The sequence below is a fragment of the Miscanthus floridulus genome, chromosome 5, assembly GCF_019320115.1.
Source record: "Miscanthus floridulus cultivar M001 chromosome 5, ASM1932011v1, whole genome shotgun sequence".
NCBI lineage: Eukaryota > Viridiplantae > Streptophyta > Magnoliopsida > Poales > Poaceae > Miscanthus > Miscanthus floridulus.
The window spans coordinates 113,215,423-113,239,343 of NC_089584.1; the positions used below are offsets into that span (position 1 = coordinate 113,215,423).

The 23,921-nt window shown below is 47.7% G+C and overlaps 3 protein-coding genes across 4 annotated transcripts; 1 reads left to right on the top strand and 2 right to left on the bottom strand.

The window, feature by feature from the left end:
- Window positions 1–1,591: 1,591 nt before the first annotated feature.
- Window positions 1,592–15,421, top strand: LOC136450502 (uncharacterized). 2 transcript variants are annotated; one of them, XM_066450962.1, is made up of 21 exons: window positions 1,592–1,909; window positions 2,862–2,960; window positions 3,361–3,512; window positions 3,675–3,747; window positions 4,220–4,342; window positions 4,657–4,765; window positions 5,063–5,142; window positions 5,285–5,366; window positions 5,533–5,672; window positions 8,957–9,067; window positions 9,153–9,269; window positions 9,368–9,457; window positions 9,899–9,952; window positions 10,021–10,095; window positions 10,939–11,014; window positions 11,131–11,230; window positions 12,311–12,380; window positions 12,875–12,948; window positions 13,387–13,496; window positions 14,335–14,583; window positions 14,805–15,421. In XM_066450962.1, the coding sequence occupies exons 1-21, from the start codon at window positions 1,784–1,786 to the stop codon at window positions 15,167–15,169; spliced, it is 2,475 nt and encodes an 824-aa protein (XP_066307059.1). In that variant the 5' UTR covers window positions 1,592–1,783; the 3' UTR covers window positions 15,170–15,421. The 2 variants fall into 2 exon arrangements, with proteins under 2 accessions (XP_066307059.1, XP_066307060.1); XM_066450963.1 differs by having other exon boundaries at window positions 1,592–1,853.
- An 80-nt stretch (window positions 15,422–15,501) lies between these two features.
- LOC136450503 (putative pentatricopeptide repeat-containing protein At3g11460, mitochondrial) lies at window positions 15,502–18,389 on the bottom strand. Its single transcript, XM_066450964.1, has one exon. The coding sequence runs from the start codon at window positions 18,150–18,152 to the stop codon at window positions 15,999–16,001; it is 2,154 nt and encodes a 717-aa protein (XP_066307061.1). The 5' UTR covers window positions 18,153–18,389; the 3' UTR covers window positions 15,502–15,998.
- A 200-nt stretch (window positions 18,390–18,589) lies between these two features.
- On the bottom strand, window positions 18,590–20,801 carry LOC136450504 (suppressor protein SRP40-like). Its single transcript, XM_066450966.1, has 3 exons — window positions 20,379–20,801; window positions 20,143–20,290; window positions 18,590–20,024 (listed from the first exon to the last, which is right to left on the bottom strand). The coding sequence occupies exons 2-3, from the start codon at window positions 20,258–20,260 to the stop codon at window positions 18,772–18,774; spliced, it is 1,371 nt and encodes a 456-aa protein (XP_066307063.1). The 5' UTR covers window positions 20,261–20,290; window positions 20,379–20,801; the 3' UTR covers window positions 18,590–18,771.
- Window positions 20,802–23,921: the final 3,120 nt, after the last annotated feature.

Genomic DNA, 23,921 nt, shown 5'->3' on the forward strand with positions numbered 1-23,921 from the left:
CACCAACAACATCGGAGTCACATAGAGACCAAGGACATCACTCCTTTGCACAACGCTCCTCAAGTTGCTGTGCCCAGACCAGTCACTAGAGTTTGATTATGATAATTTACCTTCAGTTGGCTAAATTTTGAGTCAGCTTGAGAATCTAGAAAAGGTAAAAATTGCATCACTGTATAGTGTATACCATACTTTATAGTTTTGCATATATCCTGTGATAGATACTTATAATATTGCTTCACGCTCAAACAAACAAGTTACTTTTCACCATCTTTTACAAGCTAAAACAAACATGATTTCTTTGGTGTGGATTTGGCCCATTTTAGTGACTTACGCTAGCACGTGTTATGTATTTGCTCTCTCCTACTTTGTTGGCTATTGTGATAAAACTGTCCAGCGTATTTTCACGTCTAAGGTTTTGTTTGGCTGCACTTGTATCTATCTCAATCCATATATATTGGGATATATTGTTTACGCTGGTTCAAAGTTCTGAACTGGCGTTCAAAAAATAAAAAATAATCAAAGCGTTTAGGAGAAGTTTTGTTTTTTCACAAAAAATCAGATTATATAAGCAGAAACAAACAAGGCCACCACTTATTTTATTAGCTGATGGTTTCTGCGGCTGATAAGCCGACTGATGCTATTTTGTTATGAGAGAAAAGCACTATACTATAAGTGATAAGCCGAGCTGATAAGTTCAAGGTGCTAACAGCACAAATCTGGAGGTGCAGCTTCTACGCTCCCTGCCCGGCCATCCCTCCTTATCTTTTCTCCGTATATAGAGCCCTCGCACAACTCTTTTGTCTCCGGAGGAAAGCTTCATTTTCAAAATACAATCAACGTGTTTGGCTGGTAGACTGCACAGTGAATTTCGGATGGTTTTAGATGATTTAATAGTATTCTGTGAGAGAGAATAAGCTGAAATAAGCTGAAACAAGCCATAACATGACCAGCCGAACACCTTGAATGCCTCAGAACTAACTCAAAATAGTCGCATATCTCGCAATTTAGGGGCTGTTTGGTTTCTACAGAAAAAATTTAGTCTCTGTCCCATCGAATGTTTGGACACATGCATGGAGTATTAAATATAGACGAAAAAATTAACTAATTACACAGATTGTGACTAATTTGCGAGACGAATTTTTTAAGCCTAATTAATCCATGATTTGATAATGTGGTGCTACAGTAAATATGTGCTAATGACGGATTAATTAGGCTTAACAAATTCGTCTCGTAAATTAGTCTCCATCTGTGTAATTAGTTTTATAATTAACTCATATTTAGTTCTCCTAAATAGCATCCGAACGTTCGATGTGATATGGACTAAAATTTAGATCTTGAAACCAAACACCCCTTAGGGCTCGTTCGGTTAGACATTCCCGGTTTAAAATGGCCAGGAATATTTCCGGCCCAGTAAAAAATATGAAATGGTTCCATGTCCGGAATAGTTCCAGGCCATTCCGGCCTAGAAACGAACGATGAGTTGCGTGCCTGCGCTCCTGCGTGTCTGTCTGTCCAGCTGCAGATTCTCTCACGAGTCTAATCATAGGCCAGGCCAGGGGTAAAAGCGAAAATATTTCTACGTTCTCTTCCAGGTGGGCCCTTTCCCTCCCCGTCTTCCCCTTCTCCCCTCACCCTCTCCCTCGACGATACACTTCTCCACCGCCCCGGATCTACCTGGCCGCGTCGGCGCGCAGCTCACCCACCGAAGCGAGGAGGCAATCGAGGCGGACGAAGCGCCGCACCAAATTCGACGGGGGATCGAGCACTGGAGACGTAGAGCAAAATGTTCAAGTTCCTCAAGGAGGTGGTCGCGGGATCCGGATCGGGCCTCAAGGACTTCCCCTACACCATCGGTGAGCCCTACGCATCCTCCTGGGGCTCATGGATACACCACCGCGGTACCTCCAAGGTACGCTTCCGCGTCATGCCACACCTTCTCACCCGATCGATCAGTCCCCCTTAGATGTGTCGTTTTGGTTCGTCGACTGGTACGGTTCGGTAGAACTGGTTCCGCTGGTCGAATTCGGGGAGGAACGAACTATGCACGCTATGCTTCGCGTGTACTTTGCTGTGTGGTTCTGTGCTATGTGGCTGCATATGCTCTTGATTTTGTGGGTGTGCGCTTTGTAGCATTTTGAGCAGTCGAAGGGTAGGTGTGACTATGTTGGACTATTGCTAGCTTTAGTAGCCCTTCAGAAGCATAATTGCTGGATTCGTTGTAGAGTTGATTCGAGGCTAGTCTGGTTAAGCCAACGAAGGGTATTTGGTTGTACTTTAGATTTCGTGTGATGTAGTTGTGTGCAGTTATCTAAACTTCGATCTGCTTGTTTGACTATGGAGCTCATTTACAGTGCCATGCCATCCAACTTGGTGAGGGTCAGAGGATATTGAGGATGTTACTGCTACTAGCTCTTATGTTGCATTCACCAATCACCATACCATCCAACTTTGTGTGATATAGTTATGTGCAGTTATTTAAACTTTGTCTGCTTGTTTGACTGTGCACACATCTTATCTCACTATTACATCACATCAGCTATAGGCTGAGAAGACGATAAAGCAAATAAACGCAAAACCTTGGATGACTTGCAAAACTAGTAATTCTTAATATATTGTCAAATACACAGAAGTTTAGAGAACATGGGTCATATTACCACTCAGGTTTTTGTCACTGTGATATTGCGCACTGTCAATGGAGTTTTGTTATTCATCCTAGGTTTACCATCAATACTGAATTTTCATATGCAATTTTGATTTCTTAAGTAGTCTATCCTTTTTTCCCACCAAATGATTATTTTGTCTGAATTTTTGTTAGATTTGTATGCCACTGCCAACATTGTTTGTTGCCTTGTCTTCTCCAGGATGATGGGTCGCCTGTGTCAATTTTTTCTCTGTCAGGGAGCAACCCTCAGGACAGACACATGGTTGCTGGTCGCAATGGTGTTAAGAGATTACGAACAGTAAGCTAACAACTTCAGTCATTGGGTTCTGATTACCGATATTCAATAGTGCTGTACCTTTTAGACTTGAGGAGCAGTCTGTGGTGTCAAAATGTCAAGTCTTCAAAAAAGAATGGTGGCAACAGAGCTTTCTTTCAGAAAATCTAGACAACATCGTAAAAATATATAGGCCAAATGAGAAGGCAAAATGCCAAAAAAGAAAATGGAAATGTTTTTTTGGCAATATTTCAGCATTCAACATTATATACCTCTATGTGCTCTTCCATCCACAACACTACTGAATTGTTTCTGTTATATCTTACTTCCACCAGAAGTAGAAATTTTTTTTTTGGGGGTTAACTTGACCTTTTGTTTCCTCAATATATGCTAAGTCAGTGCAGTGCTGCTTTGGTTACTGCAGGTGCGGCATCCAAATATCTTATCCTTTTTACACAGTACTGAAGCAGAAGTTGCGGATGGACCTGCCATGAAACACATAATTTATATTGTAACAGAGCCTGTTATGCCACTTTCTGAAAAGCTCAAGGAACTGAATCTTGGTGGTGCACAGAGGTACCATGAGCTTCTTGTAGTTTTGTGTTTATCAAAATGTTCTTTTCAGAAAGAAAAATTCTGCAGTTTCTAGCATTTTTTTCAGTAGGTTTTAATTCAGTTCTGTTAATGTTTCCTTTTTTGGAACATTGAACTACTTTGTCATTATGGTTAATGGTGCAGAGATGAGTACTTTGCATGGGGGCTTCACCAGATATCCAAAGCTGTGAGCTTTCTCAATAATGACTGCAAACTTGTAAGTTCCTGCATCAAGTTGAAGTTCGGAACGTAATATGCAATCCGGCTCGTTTTAATCTCTCCTTAGATGCAAGATAAAACATTCAATTTTGTTGCTTCGTGACATTTCCATTTAGATTTGCATTGATTTGTTCTGATAATCCCTTCTTGCATGTAGCAATTGTTTTATTTAGTTATAGATGATGAAGCGATCTTATGAAGCATGTGGTTGTGAATTTGTGTATGCTGCTTGCAGCACAGTTGTTCTTAAAATAGGTTAGGTTTTTTGTTGTATCGATCTTCAGTCTCGACCTAGAACATTTCCATGTTTTGATTATTGATGTGGTCATTTGGGTGCCTTGTACAGATGTTATTGGATCATATAGTCATTTAAATCAAAACAGTGGGGGTCTTAACACATAATTAGAAATTACAGATGCTGTAAATGATTTGATCGTTAAATGACCTGTTTCATCACTTGATCAATATAGGTTCATGGGAATGTATGCTTGGCCAGTGTTGTTGTTACACAAACCCTGGATTGGAAGCTTCATGCTTTTGATGTTCTGTCAGAATTTGATGCTAACAATGAAGCCTCTGGTAGCCCCATGTTGGTAAGGACTTGATCCACACCTTTATTTATATTAGTTAGACATGCTGCCTGTACAATTCCCTCTCCGATGTCATTTGGGTAATACTCAAAGTCAAACAGTGCTCCTACAAAATATATTTGAAACTTGTTTTATTTCGACACTTGTTGTGTTAAGGTCAACTTTAACCAAAAAAGTTAGAAGGGTTTAATTCATATTAGTACCATGGAAATCGAGGAAAAGAGATGGACTATATAATTACATTCCTTGATAAATAAAGTAATAAAATGTTTACTTTATCTGAATTTGTTCCCATGCATGTGTTTTTCTTTTTGCAGCAATTTGAATGGTTAGTTGGAACACAGTACAAGCCAATGGAGCTGTCAAAGTCAGATTGGGCTTCAATTAGAAAATCACCTCCGTGGGCCATTGATTCTTGGGGACTGGGTGAGCATAAATAACTCTTAATGGTTCCTCCTCATGCATGGCATGCTTGTTATGGCTGTGCTTATAATTTTTTTGGTTACTATATATGGGAGAAGTTGTGTTCTAGAGGTTAAATAATAGTACTGAGCTTTTGCATTCTACATAAATGTCATGAGGGGCTAAACAAAAATGTCAAAATCAAAATAATAAATTGATAAACTGATGCCATTTGAACTTGTCTGTTGTTTGCTTTCGGTGGTCTTCATCATTGGTTATTTCCTGAAAGCTGAAACAATGAGAACATGACACTCATTGCAGGGTGTTTAATTTATGAACTCTTTTCTGGTGCAAAGCTGGCTAGAACAGAGGACCTTCGAAATACTGCTTCAATCCCAAAGGTTAGCTCACATGATTTCACCTCGTCACTTATTTCGCACCGTGCAATAACCTTTATTGGTTTTGGAGTTTCCCACTGTTCTAACTGCAGAAGTTTGTATGCATTTGTGTCTTTTTGGTTATTGACTATTTTCTTCCCTGTAGTCTCTACTTCCAGATTACCAGAGGCTCTTGCATTCCACACCTTCTCGTAGACTAAATCCTTCAAAACTTATTGACAACAGCGGTAAGCCCAACATATTTTCTGTGTCGTTCAGCCAACTTTTGGGGTGACAATTTATCTAGTTATAATACATTCTTCAGTGCTTAGTCTTACCACAATTATTGTCCTCCATGTGGGAATATGCTTTGTTCAAAAAGCTGAAATGGTGTCTTTGGCTCTCTGTTTTCAGAGTTTTTCCAGAATAAGTTAGTAGAGACCATCCAGTTCATGGAAATTCTTAATTTGAAAGACACCTTTGAGAAAGACAGCTTTTTCCGGAAACTCCCCAATATAGCTGAACAGCTTCCCCGTGAGATAGTCCTGAAAAAGGTACTTCCAAAGTCTCAAGTAGAACCCTCTATTCACCCATTCATGATTATTCTCTACCTTTGTTTATTGGGAGAATTATCTATTTGGCACTGAAACAAACCAGTTTCGTATTTGGCACTCGAAAATTTGAACTTTCTTATCTGGCATCAAGTTGAAATTTCCTTTCGTAAATGGCACTGCCGTCCATTTTCATTGATCAATCTGTTAGTTGACTGGTTTGACTGTGCCAGCTTTTTTTCTATGTCCGATGTACCCCTCTGTTAGATACACAGAAGACTCCCACGCCGCTACGCCTCTACCTCCCTCCACACCGCCCACGCAGCCGCCGCTGCCGTCGCAGTTGCTCCCATCGCCTCCCCTTCCTCTCTCCCTCACCCTCTCTCTCCCGAGGTGGCGGCGCTGTGGCGGGCCCCAAACGCGGCGGCCTCCATGCGCTGCGCGTGGCCGTGGGCCCCGGCGCCGGGCGAGCCTGGCTCGGCATGGCACGCTGCTGTCGCGCCGCCTCTCTCTCTCCCCTCTCCCGGTGTGCCGGCCTATGCAGCACGGATACGGATACGTGTATCGGTATCGGACGGATACGGATACGCGGATACGTCATTTTTCTAAAAAACCTGATACGCGGATACGTTTTATGTTTTTTTTAAAAAATAATAAGACATGTTAAAATTAGTAGAAGCCAATCAAACGCTCTCTGAAGCCACATCTACAATTATTTAACTGCTTCTAGACTAGTGGCTTCGTACAACAGAAGCACTGACGCAGCTTTCCATCTCCACCACTCGTTCCACCGACACCAGTAAAAATCAGCACATCTCACCACCGCTCAGTCTGTATCCTTTGCTTCCCTAGTTCTCACCCCTTTCCACAGGGGAAGACAGAAATCAGGCAACAGGAACAGAACAGAGGTTGCCGTTGAAGAAGAAATGAAGCAACGAGTGACTACATCAGGAGGGGAAGAAGGAAATTAAGAAGGGAAGATCACCGGAAGTCTCCGCTGAATCGCCACCAGGAAGTGCTGGAGGTCGTTGCGGCCGCCGAGGCAGGCGGGTGGCCAGGAGGGAGGCGTTGGGCGGGCTGCGCCATTGGCGCTCGAGCGTACTGGCAGGAAGCCGCGCGTCGGGCGGTGGCACTCGTGCCGCTGTGCATCCGAGCGGGCGGTAGCACTTCCGGGCGGAAGGTGCGGTCAGCCACTCAGCCCTCGCGCGTGCAAGTGGGCAGAGGCGCATCAGGCGGCGGCGCTCGTGCAGCCGGGCGTCCGTGGCGGAAGGCGGATACGTATCGTCATTCATCAAATCGCGTGGATACGTATCAGAGGAAGTTTCGGATATTTTCTACAATTATTTTTTTCCCGATACTTCACGGATACGTATCCGTCGTGTATCCCAAGCGTATCCGTATCGGATACGTATCCGATACGGGGTATGTGGCCTACCTCACGTATCCGTGTAACGTAGGTGCCGGCGCACCGTCCAGGCCCGCCGCGCTGGCTGTCCTCTGGCGAGGTGGCGCGCCGCGGCGGCCCGGCACGGCACGGGCGGCCCCCCTCCCCTCTCCCTCTCCCTCCATCTCGATCTACTACCAGGCCGTGGCGCGGCCGGTGCAGGGCTCCATCTCGATCTACTACCAGGCTGTGGCGCGGCCGGTGCAGGGCAGGGTAGAGGCATGGCCTTGCAGGCTGGTCGTCCTCATCTTGCGCTCTTCTTCCCCGGCTTTGTTGTGCCACTGTGCGAGACTGCCCTGGCTCCATGGCCAGAGCGCGAGCAGGCCACCCCACGGGAGGCCGCCCCCGGCCTCTGCTCGACGAGCCGCGTACCCGTGCTGGGGCCTTGCTTGCGCGGCTGCGCCCTCGTGATACTCTGGTGTGGACATCTCCACGGGCGCCATGGCCGCAGCTTGAGGCCTACAGTGTAGGCAAAGCGAGCGCGCCGGAACTCCATCGCCGGAGCTGTGGCCGCAGCGGCGGACGACGAGCAGCTACGACCAGCCTCACCGCCGTCCAGGTACCTCACCACCTCTCGAATCATGGGTTGCGTCACCGGCGCTGGGTGAGAACTCCATGGACGCCACCATCTTCTTCGATTTCGGCCAGCTCCTGTGCAGCGCCGTCAATTCTTCTTCGATTCTGGCCGGCTCATGTGGAGTGTCGTCGATTCGCTCATCCTCCGTGTGTTGCCTGGACATAGCCACCGCCCGCGCCAGCTCCGGTTGCCGGCAAGGCCGTCCTGGCCCCTGCGCGCGAGACCGGCGGCGGCTCGGCAGCTCGCTCGCGCGCTTGCCCGATAGCAGCGTGGCGGCCTGCTCGCGCCCACTCGCCGGCCATGGCGCGGCTACCTTCTCGTCCGATGGCGGCGTAGCAGCACGCAGGCGAGCAGCAGCTTCTTGGTCTTCTCTGCTCTCTCTCTCTCTCTCTCTCTCTCTCGCGCGCGCGCGCGCGCGAAGCGCCGCCGAGCAGCAGCAGAGCTCTGGCCAGCCGCTGCCATTCCGATCCGCGAGCGCTGCCACAATCCCGGCCCAAGCTCGCCCCCTTGATCCACCTCGACCTGGAGCTCCACCCCACCATGGTCGCGCGGGAGCTCCGCCCCGCCATGGCTGCGCAAGAGCTCCGGCGAGGCCCCTTCCCAATTGCAATTTTCACAGAGCTCACCTCATCGGTGTCGCCCCGCCTCGACCTCACATCCACGCTCCTAGTCCTGGCGGCGGGCGTCGTCGGAGCGGCACTGTCTGTGTCCATGTCCGTGCAGAACTCGTGCTCGGTGTTCGGGCGCGCCGATGGCCACGCGCAGCTGTGGCAGTCGAGCGTGCAGGTGCCTCAGTTGCTGGGGAGCCTGTTGTTCCTGGTCGTCGGCAAGTGCGGAGGTGAGGCCGAGGAGGCAGGGCGGCGCGGATGGGAAGGAGAACCACCATTGGTACGAGCAGAGGAAGGGGATGACGAGTGGGGCCTACACGTTAGTGACTAGGATGAGGGAAGTAGTTGAGGGCAATATCGTCCATACGAAAATACTTGAACTTCCCTATTTGGCACCATGTGTTTCTGCTGCAAACAAGGGTATTCATGTCTTTTTGCCAGTCACTTGACACCGTTACTGTCCTAAATGGACGGCAGTGCCATTTACGAAAGGAAATTTCAACTTGATGCCAGATAAGAAAGTTCAAATTTTCGAGTGCCAAATACGAAATACTGGTTTGTTTCAGTGCCAAATAGATAATTCTCCCTTGTTTATTTGTTTCAAACCAGCCAGTTGACCTTATGTGTATACTTATTGTTTGGGTTACTTTGTGCACAGCTGCTCCCTGTATTGGCTTCTTCTCTTGAGTTTGGTTCAGCTGCCGCTCCAGCCTTGACTGTTTTGTTAAAGATGGGTTCCTGGCTTCCCGCTGACCAATTTAGTATCAAGGTGACCTTTTCTCTACTTATTATGATTAACACTGCTTATGAATTATCAAGTAGTCTGATTAGTAGAGAATGCTGTCTCTTTTCAGGTCTTGCCAACTATTGTCAAGCTTTTTGCCTCCAATGACCGAGCTATCCGAGCATGTCTTTTGCATCACATAGATCAGTTTGGGGAGTCAATGTCAGCTCAAACTGTTGATGAACAAGTATGTGATATACTTTATGGACAATCGGACATCTGTATTTGTTCCATAAAATTGTCTGCATAAATTTATCTATCTAATGATCTAATGTTCCTTTTTAGGTTTTTCCTCATGTAGCCACTGGTTTCTCCGATACTGATGGTACTATTCGTGAACTGACATTGAAGTCAATGCTCGTATTAGCACCAAAAGTGAGTTGCTTCTATCCTCCTGTTGGGTATGGGTCTATCATTGAGATGTAGTATAAACTGACTGGACCTTAGTTATGAAAAAGATAACTGTTTTGTCAAATTTTCTAAATTCGTTATTTTCTTGGTCACAATTTGTATTGCAAAGAAACAAAATATATATGTATTAATTTGGTAACCAATATTGTCTTGTGTTTAGTCTTATTCTGTAAATGTGTTTTTTCGAAGGTTGATATTATGCAAGGTTAGGGCTGAATTCCTATAATCATTTTCGCTGTATGAACTCATATCCTTGCCTTTAGACGTAGGAGCGTGCACATAACACACCACAATTTACCATGACATGCTTTAATGGAATACTTCTGGGATTTTAGATCCTCATTTTTATTTTCTGCCAAAAACTATATACTTCCTGATGACTGTTTGTCTGGTCTGTTACTGCAGTTATCTCAGCGTACAATCTCAGGATCTCTCTTGAAATATCTCTCTAAGCTACAGGTGAAGTTCACTTTTGGATTTGAAAAGGTTTATACTGCAGTTATGGTAGACACTGCTTTCTGTGACAGGTGGACGAAGAACCTGGAATCAGGACGAACACTACAATTCTTCTTGGCAATATTGCAAGCCACATGAATGATGGGGTCTGTCTCAAAGATACAACTATTGTGTTATTTGTATTCCTTGTTGATTATCCTTTTCCATGTTATGTACTAATTAGACATGCTGAACATGTTGTGTTGGGGAATTTCATGGAAATTAGCTTTAGAGATATTAGCAAACATGCCTGTACGTTGCATCGGAACGTACAATGCCATCTGTTCCAATCCATCTTGGATTTGGACTATGTACCATGGCTAGACGCATGCTGTTCTAACTCATATGAGCACCGGTTGTGAGTTTGGGTCACGGACAAGACAATAAACCAATCAGGATTCGTATCTCTAATTCATCATCTAGTACCATTTTTAGTAAAACTGGCTATAACTACTATGCTTGGGGAAGTGGAGGGACGGACTGGGGGAGAGTGAAGGACGAAAATTTGGAGGAAGAAATTTTCTCCTTTTAATATTAGGTATATAGCTATAGATGTCAACTGTGTATAGGGGAAACTTTTGGAGTTTCTTATACTCTGGATATCCATTTGTTTGAATTTTGCTTTAAACACAAAAAAGGTACAAATATGAACACATCCATTTGTGTATAGGCTTCTGCTTCCATGTTCAAGGTTTTACGTTTCTGTTGAAGAGACACTTTTTTCACAGCTGACCTGACTGGTACACCTGGTTAAGGGTATTCAGCACTATCTATTGCTGCAGAAACATGATTACAGAGCAGAAAAAATACTATGAAAACTGCCTCTATCTAGGATTAGCCTGTATATATGAAAAATAGAACTGTATCCATATTAGCCTGGAGATGGATTTTATTTGCTAATTCTAGCATAGTGTTTGCCTCTTTTCTGACAAGGCTTTGTTATCTGACAGACCAGGAAGAGAGTACTGATCAATGCATTCACAGTTCGTGCATTACGTGATACCTTCCCTCCGGCCAGAGCAGCTGGTACATACCTTTGCAAACGTGCTGTTTTAGTACTGTTAGATCTACGAGTATTTTTCAGTGAGCAAGTGAATGCTTTGTACCATACATGACATTTATTTACTCTTGCTTCATGGCAGGAATCATGGCACTGAGTGTCACTAGTTCATACTATGAAGTGACAGAGATTGCAACTCGCATCCTGCCTAACATTGTTGTCCTCACCTTTGACCCAGATAGGTAAGCTCAGTCTCTACTTTCTCCTTGTTAGCTGGTAATAACAGGCTTCATCCCTGTAAAACTTCTGGGGATCCAAAATAGATGATTGCGTGTAAGGTTTTTATGGCGCTAGACCAGGCATACCATCTTGGGCACAGGGAAGGATGTGTTTTGGTGAAGATTGCACAAGTGTAATCAGCGTATTTTTCACACATATATTGTAGACAGAACAAGGAAGGGAAATTAAGGATAGGAGGCACTAGTCTATCTTTGGTCTTGGCTCATCACCAAACTCAAGCCGAACAGGACTCTGATCACCAATCCCTCATAGGCTCATACCCTGTGCTACTGAATACCTACTACTAACCTACTACTACCAGGTGATTGTGCAATGCCAACCCCTTCACCGGGCTGCTGCTGGCCAATGCATCCATTCCAATCTTTTGGCCTTGGATTATCCACACCATGTCGTAAAATCCTCATCAACCAGCTGTGGTGTGATGTCCTGTAAGCTGACATTAACGACCTTACCATACCTGCTGAGCGAGCACATAGCTGGTCAGCAAGTGATGGATTGTCTCGTCTTCCTGAGCACACAGCCTGTCGGCTGTCCAGCACTGATTGGAGAAGTCCAAGTTTTCCAAATGCGCCGACAAGGCTCAGAGGTCACATGTCCAGTAAAGAAAGCCTTTTAGGTTTGGTTTGATATATGCATGTTAATCGCTAATAAATAGTAGTACTTGTTACATTCGAGTCGATTTAGATTGTTGCCTTGGTGTCAGCAAACTTGAATGCATGTCACCATTCATTCCATGTCTGTATATGGTACTATGCATTTGTCCATCATAGTCTACTTTTTTCCCCTTTTGTGGAGTGAGTTTTGGTTATAACCTATTGTCATAACTGTGGGCCCACGATTCAGTAGCATGTGGCACAGAGATCAAATTGGAGAAATTGTTTGAGCACTAGATGCACAGTTGCTAAAAGAAAAGTGCTTGATGCCATTCCACTTTGAATGCAACAATATCTTGCTAACATACTTTTCTTCACCATATTTTAGTGTTTTGGTTTTTATAGCAAATTTCTTTGATGTTTCTATAGTGATGTCCGAACCAAGGCTTTTCAGGCTACCGATCAGTTCTTGCAAATAGCAAAGCAACACCATGAAAAGGTATGCATATCTAGTTTCGTACTTATGACCTATCCACTTTGCTGGATCACTTGAACCAACCAATATTTTGCTTTTAATGGTGTGCCACATGTATTTTCTTTTTATGTTCTGAAGCACCGATTGTCTTAAGACTTGAGTAAGGCAGAAGGTAAAAATCACAGAATAATATTCCTCTGAACAATACCAAAATGAAAACACATACTCTAAAAGCATCACTGCAGTTGGTGACTTGGTTCTGGATCCTACCAAAAAATGGAACTGGCAAGCATTCGTCAATGCTAGTTATTTGAACTTTGTTCATTTAGATTCAAGGGTTTTGGTACTTTTCATGGTTTAGATCATAGGTTAAAATGTTTTTAGAGCCTCTCCTTTTGGGATAAGGTCATCTGCTGTATTTTTACTAATGTAAATTAGTAAATATTCTACTTTACATTTTTGTACTGTCGATTTTGCTCTTCCTATGTTATTTAATGTTTTAATTGTGTATCCTATAGCTTACTATGGGAGACAACAGGGTGGCTGAAAGTTCTGGTGTTAAGTTAAAGCCTGGAAATGCAGGTTTACTTGGGTAAGCTATCATACATCTTGGCTGCCAAAAGGAAATAAATATTGTTTATAATCGGGGCCTGTTTTAGTTAACTGCCACACTTTGCCACAGTTTGAGTCAATTGTTTGGTTCACTGCCACACTTTTGGCATGCCACAGCCCCACCCATATGTTCTTGTCACACCTTGCGTAAGGTGGTGAGCAAATTGTTTGCCACACCTTAGGCAAAGTCTTGTGTGGTAGGGAACCAAACAGATCAAATCATTTACGCTTAATATTTCTCGTTGAAAGCTTCACCCAATGCATCATGGACTTCTGAGTATCAGTAATAAATTTACCTGCATTTGTGAAAGAGTTGGGAAAGTATGCCGGTTTTAAGCAGTAACCACATACTGAATGATATGTTATTTTAGTTTGATGTATTCTATTGGGTTGTTTATTCAAACTTGTCTGGATACAGGTGGGCCATGAGTTCTGTTACACAAAAGGGTAAACCTTCTGACCACGCCCCAATATCTACTGCAAATGCCAGTAATTCTCAAGCATCAACAACTTCGACTGCCGCTCCAGGTATTGGTAATTTAGTTATCACAATTGCTTTCATCCCTAACATCTCTACTGTTCTCACATGCATAAAGGGATGAGGTTTAGATTTCTAAAAAAGAGGATTAATACAGTACTCCTGTCAATTCTTTTTTAATTGTTATGAATACTTGTAGGTTTCTGGATGCATCTGACAACTAGCTTTTACAAGTTTATATTAACATTTACTAAATAATTTATACCTAAAAAGGGTAGACCCAGTGCCGGAGGCTCCCACATGAGGGGGGTCTGGGGAAGGGAAAACCGAGGCAAGCCTTCCCCCCGCAAAATCTGCGGAGAGGCTGCTTCGAATCCACGACCTGGTGACTCAGTGAGACAGCTCTCACCACTGCACCAAGCCTGCCCTTCAAATAATTTATACCTCTATGAAATAATGTCAATAGAAAAATCTGTTAATATGATTTTTCATATAAATCAAACTTTAGAGGTTTCACATATCAATGGTTAAAATTCAGACAGTTGGATGGAACTGATCCTAGCCTTTGGTTGGTGACAAACAAGAAAGAACAGAAAAACCATGACAAACAAGAATTGATAATGCCATGTGTTGTTATTAGTACCTTCATGCCCCATTGCAACATCTATTCTAGTATTTTTTTGAGTGTGAGCACCTGTAGTAGTTCTCTTCACTTTAAAAGATCTACAATTGAGTATCAATTTGAGTATCCTGTAATTAGTACCTTCATGCCCCATTGCAACATCTATCCTAGTATTTTTTGTGTGTGTGGACTATTTGAGTATGAGCACCTGTAGTAGTTCTGTTCACTTTAAAAGATCTACAATTGAGTATCAATTCGATTTCCAGACACTCAGGCTTCCACACCAACGTATGCACCATCCACATCCAGCTCCCTTGATCAGGCTGCACCAGCATCAGCAAGGTCTTCAGTAGATGGGTGGGGTGAGCTTGAGGATGGTAATATCCATAAGGAGAATAGTAGTGATAAAGATGGATGGGATGATGTAGACCCGTTTGAGGACAAGCCATCCCCATCTCTTCTATCCAACATACAGGCTGCTCAGAAACGTCCAGTGGTGCAACCAAAGCAAGCCGGTAAGTTGCTTTTGTCAAGTGTATTGTTTTGTTTCATGCAGTTGCATGGTCATATTTCATTACAATGGTACTATTGCAAACATAATCAAATTCGAAATTACCCACGTGTGAACTTCGCATAGGGTGACATTTCCATCTATTACATACTTGTGATTGTACCGAACTAATGAGATAACCATTTACTTTTGCCGGTTTTCTTCTCTTGATTTTCTCAAATGCAGTTGCAAACTCATCTAAATCCAACCCACTAAAGGCGCCAACATCAGAAGACGATCCTCTATGGGGTCCTATAGCTGCTGCACCACCCAAAAGTGCAGTAAAATCTGCAGACATCAAGCCATCAACGTCACATAATGATGATGATGACCTCTGGGGTTCAATAGCGGCACCTCCTCCAAAATCATCTGGGAAGCCTTTGAAGCCAGCTGCAGCGAATAGTGATGACCTATGGGGTGCCATTGCAGCACCTCCACCAGCAACCAAAGCCAGACCCTTAGCCTCATCAGGTAGGGGCCGAGGAACAAAGCCGGCGCAACCAAAACTTGGTGCTCAAAGAATAGGAAGAACATCCTCAACTGGAATGTGACGGCTTACGATATCAAGTGCTGTACAAGAATGCCAAGTTTTCCTTTTTGCCCCTCTTGCTTTGAGTCTGTCCAGGAGGTCATTCTTTGTAAACTAGCAAAAGGATTTATATATATGGACACGATTTGACCAATGTTTTAGTATTATTTTACCATTGTGTATTAAAATAGATCCAGAAGACTTTTTGTACATCACAGCTACAGTCATCGTCCATATTATTAATATATTGCCCTGCCTTATTTTGGCTTGATTACTTGGGCATGTCCTTTTTGCTAGGATGAAACTTATACTTGTTGAGATGAAACAAAAATCCCACATCAGTTTGAACTCAAATTCTGTAGGAAGAAATTCTGTATTAGAAACCATTCTGGACATTTTGAAGTCCGACTCTCAGCTTGTCTACTCTATCAGCAGCCGTTGCCGTGATTCAGGTTAATATGATTCTGCATTCAGTGTTACAGTACATATGCAATAAAAAATATCCACACCAACTACTCACTATTCAGAACGGAGTGAGTTTGGCTGGGCACTGGTTGGGTGGCCCTTCGACCGAAAGTGCATTACAATGCAACATTTGTGCAGCTTTACGTCTTCGTCGCCCGTCGGTTTGTTTGGACGAGCAATGGTAGATTGGTTCCCTCGTCACGGTGCAGCACTACCCTGATCTAGTGTTTTGCTCATCTTCCTCAAGTTCAAACCTGCACGGCTGCATCGGGCGCTAGCGGTGGAGGACGTTGTAGTTTGTAGCACGTCTGGATCGGTACATCCCATTTAGTGCCTTGTTCAAAGGCGACAAATGGTCTCACACCCAGCGGCCAACACCAGGCCCTTCACCAGTAATCTTTGCAGGAACAAACTCCACCATCGAAGCGATGGAAGCGGCTCGCGTCCCTGACCAGGAACGCCCGGTTGGTAGTGGCCGAAACCACCTTCAAGAAAGAGTGGCAGTCCCCGCACACCCTGAGGTTCTTGATCACCACAATCTCACTGCCGGCCTCGGTGTTCAGCAACCCAAACGCCACTGCCAACTTCTCGCTGTGAATCCCAACCAGCGGCTGTGCAGCCGCCTTCTCCATGCGTCCCTTGGCAGCCGTGGCAGCCGCCACTTCGCTCTCCCTCACTCCCGACTTCTCCTTCACCATCAGCTCCAGCCTGATAACCAGCTCGTAGATCCTCCTTGCTTGTGGGTGCGAGTGGTCGTCGGCCATGAAGAGGTGCAGCCTCCCCTTGTGCTCGACGTAGCTGCATCCGGGCTCCTTCTTGAGCCCGCGCTCCCTCATCATCGCCCGCACCCTCGCGACACCGTCTAGCTGCCCAGTGTCGGTGTATATGTTTGACATGAGCACGTAGTATCCCGCGTTCCTCGGCTCCAGCTCGACGACATGCGCGAAGGCCTCCTCCCCAACCTCCACGTTTTTGTGTATCTTGCACGCACCAAGAAGGGCACCCCAGACCGCACCGTCAGCCGGCATGGGCATTGATGAGATGAGCTCTCGAGCCTCCTCCAGGCGGCCAGCACGTCCGAGGAGGTCCACCATGCAGGTGTAGTGCTCCAGCGTGGGCCGCAACTTGTAGACGCTCTCCATTGTAGAGAAGTACCTGCGCCCCTCGTCGTACAACCCGGCGTGACTGCACGCGGAGAGGAGGCCGACCATTGCGACGTTGTCCGGGCGGATGCCTTCGGACACCATTCTTTCAAAGAGGCTGACGGCGACGTCACCATTTCCGTGCATGCCGTGTCCAGTGAGCAGCGCCGTCCATGACACGATGCTCTTTCTGGGCATTTCGTCGAACAGCTGCTGCGCTCGAGGCAGGCTGCCGCAGCGCGCGTGGAAGTTGATTAGCGCGTTGCAAAGCTGCACGTTGGTGCGGAAGCCCGGGAGCCTCTGGCGCACGTAGTGCTCAACGTCGAAGCCCACACCGAGCGCGCCGAGGTGCGCTGCGGAGGAGAGCACGCCGACGATCGTCACGGCGTCCGGCTCCACCCCGCCACCTTCGGGACTACGCATGCGGCGGTAGAGATCGAGGGCGTCCACGGCCAGGCCGTTCTGCGCGTGAGCTGACAGCACAGCGTTCCACGACACCAGGTCGCGGGAGGCCAGCGGCATCTCGTCGAAGACCCTCCGGGCGAGGGCCGCGCCAAACGCGCCGCCGCGCGCGTATGTGGATATGAGGCAGTTAGCCACGGAAGTCTCGGTGGCGAGCCCGACTCGGGCAGCGAGGGCGTGAACCTGCGGCACGACGCTCAGAGGCGCGGCAGGGACAAGCGCGAGGAGGGTGACCGCGTCGAAGCGGACCGCGGCGGCGCGCATGCGGTGGAAGAGACCGAAGCAGGCCACCGGGAAAGCGTGGAGGGCGCAGCCGGAGATGACAGAGTTGAACGCGGTGCGGAGCGTGGTGTGGGGTGTGGACTCGAGAGGCATTTCGTCGAGGAGCTGGTGGGCGAGCCGGAGGCTGCCGAGGCGGGAGTAGGCTGTCAGCAGCGCGGAGAGCAGGTAGGCGTCGGCGGCGGGGAGAAGGCCGCGCTTGGCGCCGAGCGCGTGTATCTGGGCAACGCTGGAGGGCAGGGACAGCGCAGCGCAGGAGATGACCGAGGCCGGGAGCGCCAACGCGTGGGGCGGCGGCGAGGGGTCGCCGTGACGTAGGAGAGCAAGAGACTCCCTGTGCCGCCCGAGGCGGGTGAGGGCGCGCACCCGCGCGCTCCATGGCTCAGTGGAATTTGCGTCGCCAGCGACGGCGACGGCGGAAGATTCAGTGGCCATGCTCCATGGGCTATCATTTCTCATTGGGAGAAGGTTAGGTGTTCGATCATATGCTTCTCTCGCTGGCGGGCGGGCCCGTGCTGCCAGGCAGCCACTCTTGGTTTTGGTCTTGGTCAACTGAAGCAGCTTTTTCTTTCTTTCTTTCTTCTTTTTCTTATTATTTCCCAACTTAGTTATCGTTAGACTGTCTTCAACAACCGCGACCCAAAATCCAAGATTCATTCGTTCTTTAGGTATCGCTACAGGCAAAGATTTCAATACTTATTTTTTAATCTTCTCCAACAATAAGACTCAAAAGACAACTCTTTCGATAAATAGGTCTTCAGGAGAGAGGATACTTAGATTTGGGTTAGGCTGCTCTCGTTGGAGACAGACTTAGCTACGAACTTACAATCAAATCTTAGAGTTTCTGCAAGATACAGATCGTTCAATAATAACAAGTTTGATAAGTAATTAGCATAGACTAACATACCCTCGTTTTATACAGCTTCCAAAACGAATACACTAGCCCGTTCGCTTGTTGGTTTCAGCCAGCCCAAACCAGCCAGCCAACAGTGTTTTCCTCTCACAACAAATCAGCACCAGCCAGCCCAAACCAGCCCAGAAACCAACCAGCGAACAGGCCTATATGGAAACCAAAAAAAATGTGAAAAAAATGTGCATCTTTCATGGAAACCAAAAAAAAAACCCTAATCAGGCTCATTGCAATTTACAAGCAATTCTATGAAACAAATAGTAAAAGAATGAAGAATCGTTCATGAATTTTCACAAATCACCACGCCGCTGAATCTTTCCGCCCTATATAGTATCCAAAAAGAATGAAAAAAAGGAGAATGCACGCTCAGCTGTTCTCGCCGTACCGCCGGCTGCGTAGAACCGAGCTAACGGAGCTGTACCCCAGCACGCGGTGCAGCGGCCCCGCCGCCCGTGGCTGCTCGCCGCTCAGGTTGCTGCTTCTCGCGAGCGGATACTCCTCGGCGTCCTCTTCGGCGCAGACAGCAGGCTGCGGCGCTGAAAAGATTTTCTTGGGCAGGTCCGTCGAGCCGATCGCCGGCAGCGTCAGCTCGAACGTTTCGCCGCAGCCCCCGCACTGCAGCCTGGAGATTCTGCCGGCGGGCAGGGCGGGCGGCAGCTGCAATACCTCCGAGCACTCGCCGCAGACAACGAACGGCGTGCCGCCCAGCACCGGGCGGCATTGGTGCGCCCGCGCCCTGACACCACCGCGCCGGCTGCTCGACGCCGAAGAGGAGGACGAAGTGCTGGCGTCTCTGCGCGGGCGCTCGGCTGGCAACGCCCGCGTGAGCTGCGACTCCATGCGTCGCATGAGGCGGGAGCTGCGCCTTGTTATCGTACGCTTGCCGCTGCTCTCGTCGTTGCAAGACGCGCTCAGCCGAGGCATGGCGCCCTGCCAGTGCCCGTCGATGCTCCGCGGATGGTCGACGGCGGCGATGAGCTTCCGGAGGTTGTCCAGCGCCTGCAGGAGGTCCTTCTGGAACGCCGGATCACTGAGTGGCGTCCTCGTAAGGTCGGCCGGCTCGAATCCTGACAAGGCTGTCGCCAAATAGAGTTCTTGCGAGCTCAGCGGCGACGACCCGCGCGTGTAAGACGTCGCCGTCGCCGTCGCGGGCGTGTCGGAGTCCGACTCGGTGCCCGACCCCGCGTCGCTGCGCACGTCCACGTCGCCGCTGCTCGATCGCCTGGTCCGCCGCGACGACGGCCGGAGCTGGGTCACGCGACTGTGCAGCGGCGACGAGCTTCTCGCGGCCTCCGTTTGGTGATCCCGATTCAGGCCGGAGCTGAGAGCGCCGCCGCCGCTTCTTGGACCTGTCCTGACCGAACCAGAACCAAACTGGCTGTCTCTGTACGACGAGGACGACGCGGCTCCTGCGCCCTGCCTGCTCGGCACGGAGCTTCTTCCGGTACCTGACCTGCTCTGCAGCGGCGGCCGCCCACCGTCATCATCCTCGACGGCCCAAGCCGACCTCAGGTTTGGCGGTTCAACGTCGTCGGAGAACACGGACGCGGTGTCGACGGAGAGGATCTCGAGCTGCGCGAGCGCGTACTCGGTCTCGTCGGTGGGTTGCGGGTTCTTGCCTGCAGCAAAGCGGGAGGAGAACTGAACCCATCAATCGATCGATCGCTCCAGGTGCTGAACAGAGAAGGCGACACGACACAGCGTCGTGTGCCGGAACTCGTCCCAGTGCTTGCGTACCTCGGATGGGCGTGCGGCACTTGCTGCAGTAGAAGATGATGGCGCTGAGGTCCTGGTAGATCATGGCGCGGCAGTACGGGCACCGCCCGAACCGCGACTTCACCTCCTCGGTCTGCATGACGCTGCCGCCGGCCAGCGTGCGGCTTACCTGCAAGAAGAGGGCTGGAATTCGTGAGCGGCAGCGACAAAACCGCGTCGCATCACGACGCAGAAGCAGAACCGACAGAGAGGCATACCTAGACCCGCCAAACTTTTAAGAATTCTCTCGATTTCTCCTCCACCTCTTCATCCACTGGTCTCAACAAGGACGGGAATTCGCTGCTCTTCCCTGCTCAGGTCCGTTCCAAGAAACCCAGGGTCGTTCGTCCACCTCCCGAGACGTGAAGCCGGATCAGCAGAAGGACGGTGGACACGGAGGAGCCGGGAGAGTCGTCGTCTCTTGCGACAGCTAGGAAGCAGTAGATGAGGTGCGTGAGGACAAGCTGTGTTTGACTAGGACATCTTCTGCTTTGCACAAAAAGGCTGTTACGGCGAGATTGCTGCTTCCAAACCGCCGTTGACGGATGCCAACGCGACTGAAATGGTACGGTAGGTGCCAGGGCAACGCGCACGGTCGCTGAAAGCGAGGCGGGGAGACCCAGTCCCCCACTGCTGTATGCGCTCGAGCACACAGTGAGGATGCGTCCCCACACGCCACCATATGGTTCACATCCTATTCATCACTCTCTCTTCCAATCGCTGTTTTACATGAACTCTTCCAAATAGTTTGAACTGTTCTTGCGTCGATTAACCAATGGGTCCACTTACAATGTTCTGGAAATCTTTGTTAGGTTGACGGTTAATTGGACCCTTGACTCACGCCCTGATCGGGGCGCTCAGCCGCTCTCCTGACTGGTGGGCCCCCGTCGTGCAGAGCTATCTAAAGGAGGTGGGAACTAGGGTTCGAGATACGAGGTTCATCGCAGCCGCCAGTTTTCCACCGAGTCTAACCCTAGTCCGATCTAGAGGAAGCGCTGTGAGCGACGAGAAGCTCCACCGACCTTCACCGCCGTCACTGGACCGTACCATCACTACGATGCTACCTCTTCCCCGACACTAGAGGCGCGTCGCACCATACCATGACGAGGTACATCACCAAGTCTCCCATCTAAGTTATGTTTTTGTCGGCGCAAAAAACATGTCGATGCGCCGAGGCACACAGCAAGCCGAAAGGATCTGCTTGACGGAGCAAGGGTGGAGATCCGCTTGGCTTCAACGCAGGACCAGTCAACCCTGTGAATTCCCCCCGAGGGCGTGCCATTCAATTTGACCTGCAATTAACAATGAGAGAAAGTTTATCAGTAATTTAAGGTGGAACATGCCGGTCTTGCCCAGACAGTTTCAAGTGTGCTGCTGCAGGAGCAGCCAGCGTTAGCCCACTGGATCTTCCGCACGGAGATGTCCGACCACTCACTAATGTTGCCGAGCACGCACTAGTGATACCGACCACGAACTATCGTTGTCCTCCCTCTAGTCATAGTGTGTGGTCGAACAACGTTAGTCGTAGTCGGCAGCACCGGTGATCCAGTGGGCCAACAGCCAAACGAAAAAATATGTAAGTAAAATCATCAGCTAAACAAAATATAATCAGTATGAAACATTGAGCCGATGAATCTGACGAGAAAGGATATAACATGCAAACAAATCGACTGTCTAGTACGAATAGTTTTACAAACGCTCCGAATCTAATCCGCTATCATCAACAGTGAGGTTAGACCGGATCGACGCAACTATGATGATAACAACTAACCAAAGCCAAAGAATTCATAAAACCATCCATACCCTGACAAGTTTTCTGAAAGACATGCTATATCTGTGAAGGCAGAGGCGAATCGGCTAAAAGAGCCGATTCCGGTAGAAAAAGGTTCACAGCATGTGAACAATCAACTATTCAATATGAGCAGACCTATCAACTCCACAGACCTAACCTATCATCTTTAAGAGTGGGGTTCGACCGGATCGATGACAGCCATAATAAAGATAACAGATTAAATCTTTAAAGAAAACGGTTCTACCCATACTTAATAGGATCATGAAGACATACTGTGAACATTAAAGTGTAGGTGATCAGCTATTTAGCCGATGCAGGCATAGCAAACAGCTAAGGTCATGCCTGATCGAAAACAAATCTATCAACTAGCATCCTCCAATCTAAAGTGCCATCAGTGGGGATCGACCGGATCGTTGCAGATTTAACTAGCCAACAAACCTCTTTAAGATCATACATGCCTTAACCGCGTACTATGCGCGATCAAGATTGAGGTAGAACAACCAATAAAATGTAACCCGTCGCTCAAAGTAAGAAACATCGTATTGTCACAAAGCAAAAAACAGACGAAAAGGATGTGAGGCCGATCTAGTTCGATCTTGATCGGGCAGGTTAATGTTGTTGAAAAGCTATTGACAATATGAACACCGGTAAGATCGATAACTTAATGAATCTACCCGAAGGATGCCACTCTTAGGTAGAGCCGATAACTTGACCTTAATCTAATTCAAGCAGTGGAGGTTGACCGAATCGATGCAGTCGTACTTGAATTAGATAAGAGTCGATAACTAGCTTATACTAGAGTTCGCAGTGGAGGTTGAACTTAACCGATGCAGCCGTACAAACAGAAGTATAAGCCAAGACGATACTTACAGACAAGTTAGAGGTTGACTGGACCGATGCAGCCCTGCTTGTTGAAGAACTCGCCGGAATCTACTCTACTCCTACTCCTAAGGGTTGGCACGGAGCTAAAAAAAGTAACTTGTATTGATGGATTGGATGCCCTCTTTACAATAGCCGTGGTCTAATATTTATACCCAGAGCCTAAGCATGAATCCTACCCAAGTATGACTTATTATAATCTTTGGTATAAAAGAAAATATTTCTAACTTAAGATAACTTGGACCCTAATCTTTCCCTTTTCGTAGAGTCCGGCATGTATTTCCTGACACCAACCGTAGCTCATTATCGTTATTTGCTGACGTCATTCAAAGAGAGCTGATTCCAGTGCCACATCTGAATCAACTGATATCAATCCCTATGCAATTGATTCCTTGATTGATGCGATCTTGAAAGCTTCGAGTTCCCACGTTCTTCTTTCCAAATTTTGATGTAAATAGTTTTTACCCACTGATCTGCACCTAGAGGTTCTAGAATTTCTATCAATGGTATCAGACCAAGGTTAGGTTGTAGATCTAGCTTGGGGTAGTATCAGTTTTTAGGATTTAGAAGGAGATGAACGAATCGAGTCGAATCGGGTTGAAACCCCAACCCTAGTCCAAACCCTAAGTGAGAAAAGAAAGAGGGTTGGCGAGACTTACCTTTCCCACCTGCTGGCCGCCACCACCTGGCGCCGGATGGTGCCATGCGGGAAGTACAAGCCGAGCCACCGCACGGCGCTGCTTCACCAGTGCACAGGCCAAGGTTTAGGGCACCGCCTCATGGCCGCTCGACGGTAGTGCGCTCACCCTTGGGCGAGCACGCACGCCTGTGAGAGGCCTCGTGGCGGCGCCGTCGTCCTCCTCCAGTCGTGGGCCACCTCTCAAGATCTCACTCGCTTCGCGCAGGGATAGAACAGAAGGGAGGAGGAGCAAGAAAAGAAGAGGAGGAAGGGGAGCCGGACTTGCTCCGACGGCTGTCTTCCTCACCATCGCCGCCAACCACCGTGGCTAGTTCGAGTCTAGGGTAGAAAGGTGAAAGAAATTAGAAGAAGCTCAAAGATTTCCAAGTGTTTCTCAACCCTAACCCTATA

Excerpts from the sequence above, each read along its gene's own strand:
- LOC136450502 (XM_066450962.1), top strand. The coding sequence starts at position 1,784 with ATGTTCAAGTTCCTCAAGGAGGTGGTCGCGGGATCCGGATCGGGCCTC. Across the intron at positions 2,961-3,360 it reads GTGTTAAGAGATTACGAACA|GTGCGGCATCCAAATATCTT; the intron begins GTAAGCTAACAA and ends TGGTTACTGCAG. Across the intron at positions 9,458-9,898 it reads TGCTCGTATTAGCACCAAAA|TTATCTCAGCGTACAATCTC; the intron begins GTGAGTTGCTTC and ends CTGTTACTGCAG.
- LOC136450504 (XM_066450966.1), bottom strand. The coding sequence starts at position 20,260 with ATGCAGACCGAGGAGGTGAAGTCGCGGTTCGGGCGGTGCCCGTACTGC. Across the intron at positions 20,025-20,142 it reads GTGCCGCACGCCCATCCGAG|GCAAGAACCCGCAACCCACC; the intron begins GTACGCAAGCAC and ends GCTTTGCTGCAG.
- LOC136450503 (XM_066450964.1), bottom strand. The coding sequence starts at position 18,152 with ATGAATCTTGGATTTTGGGTCGCGGTTGTTGAAGACAGTCTAACGATA.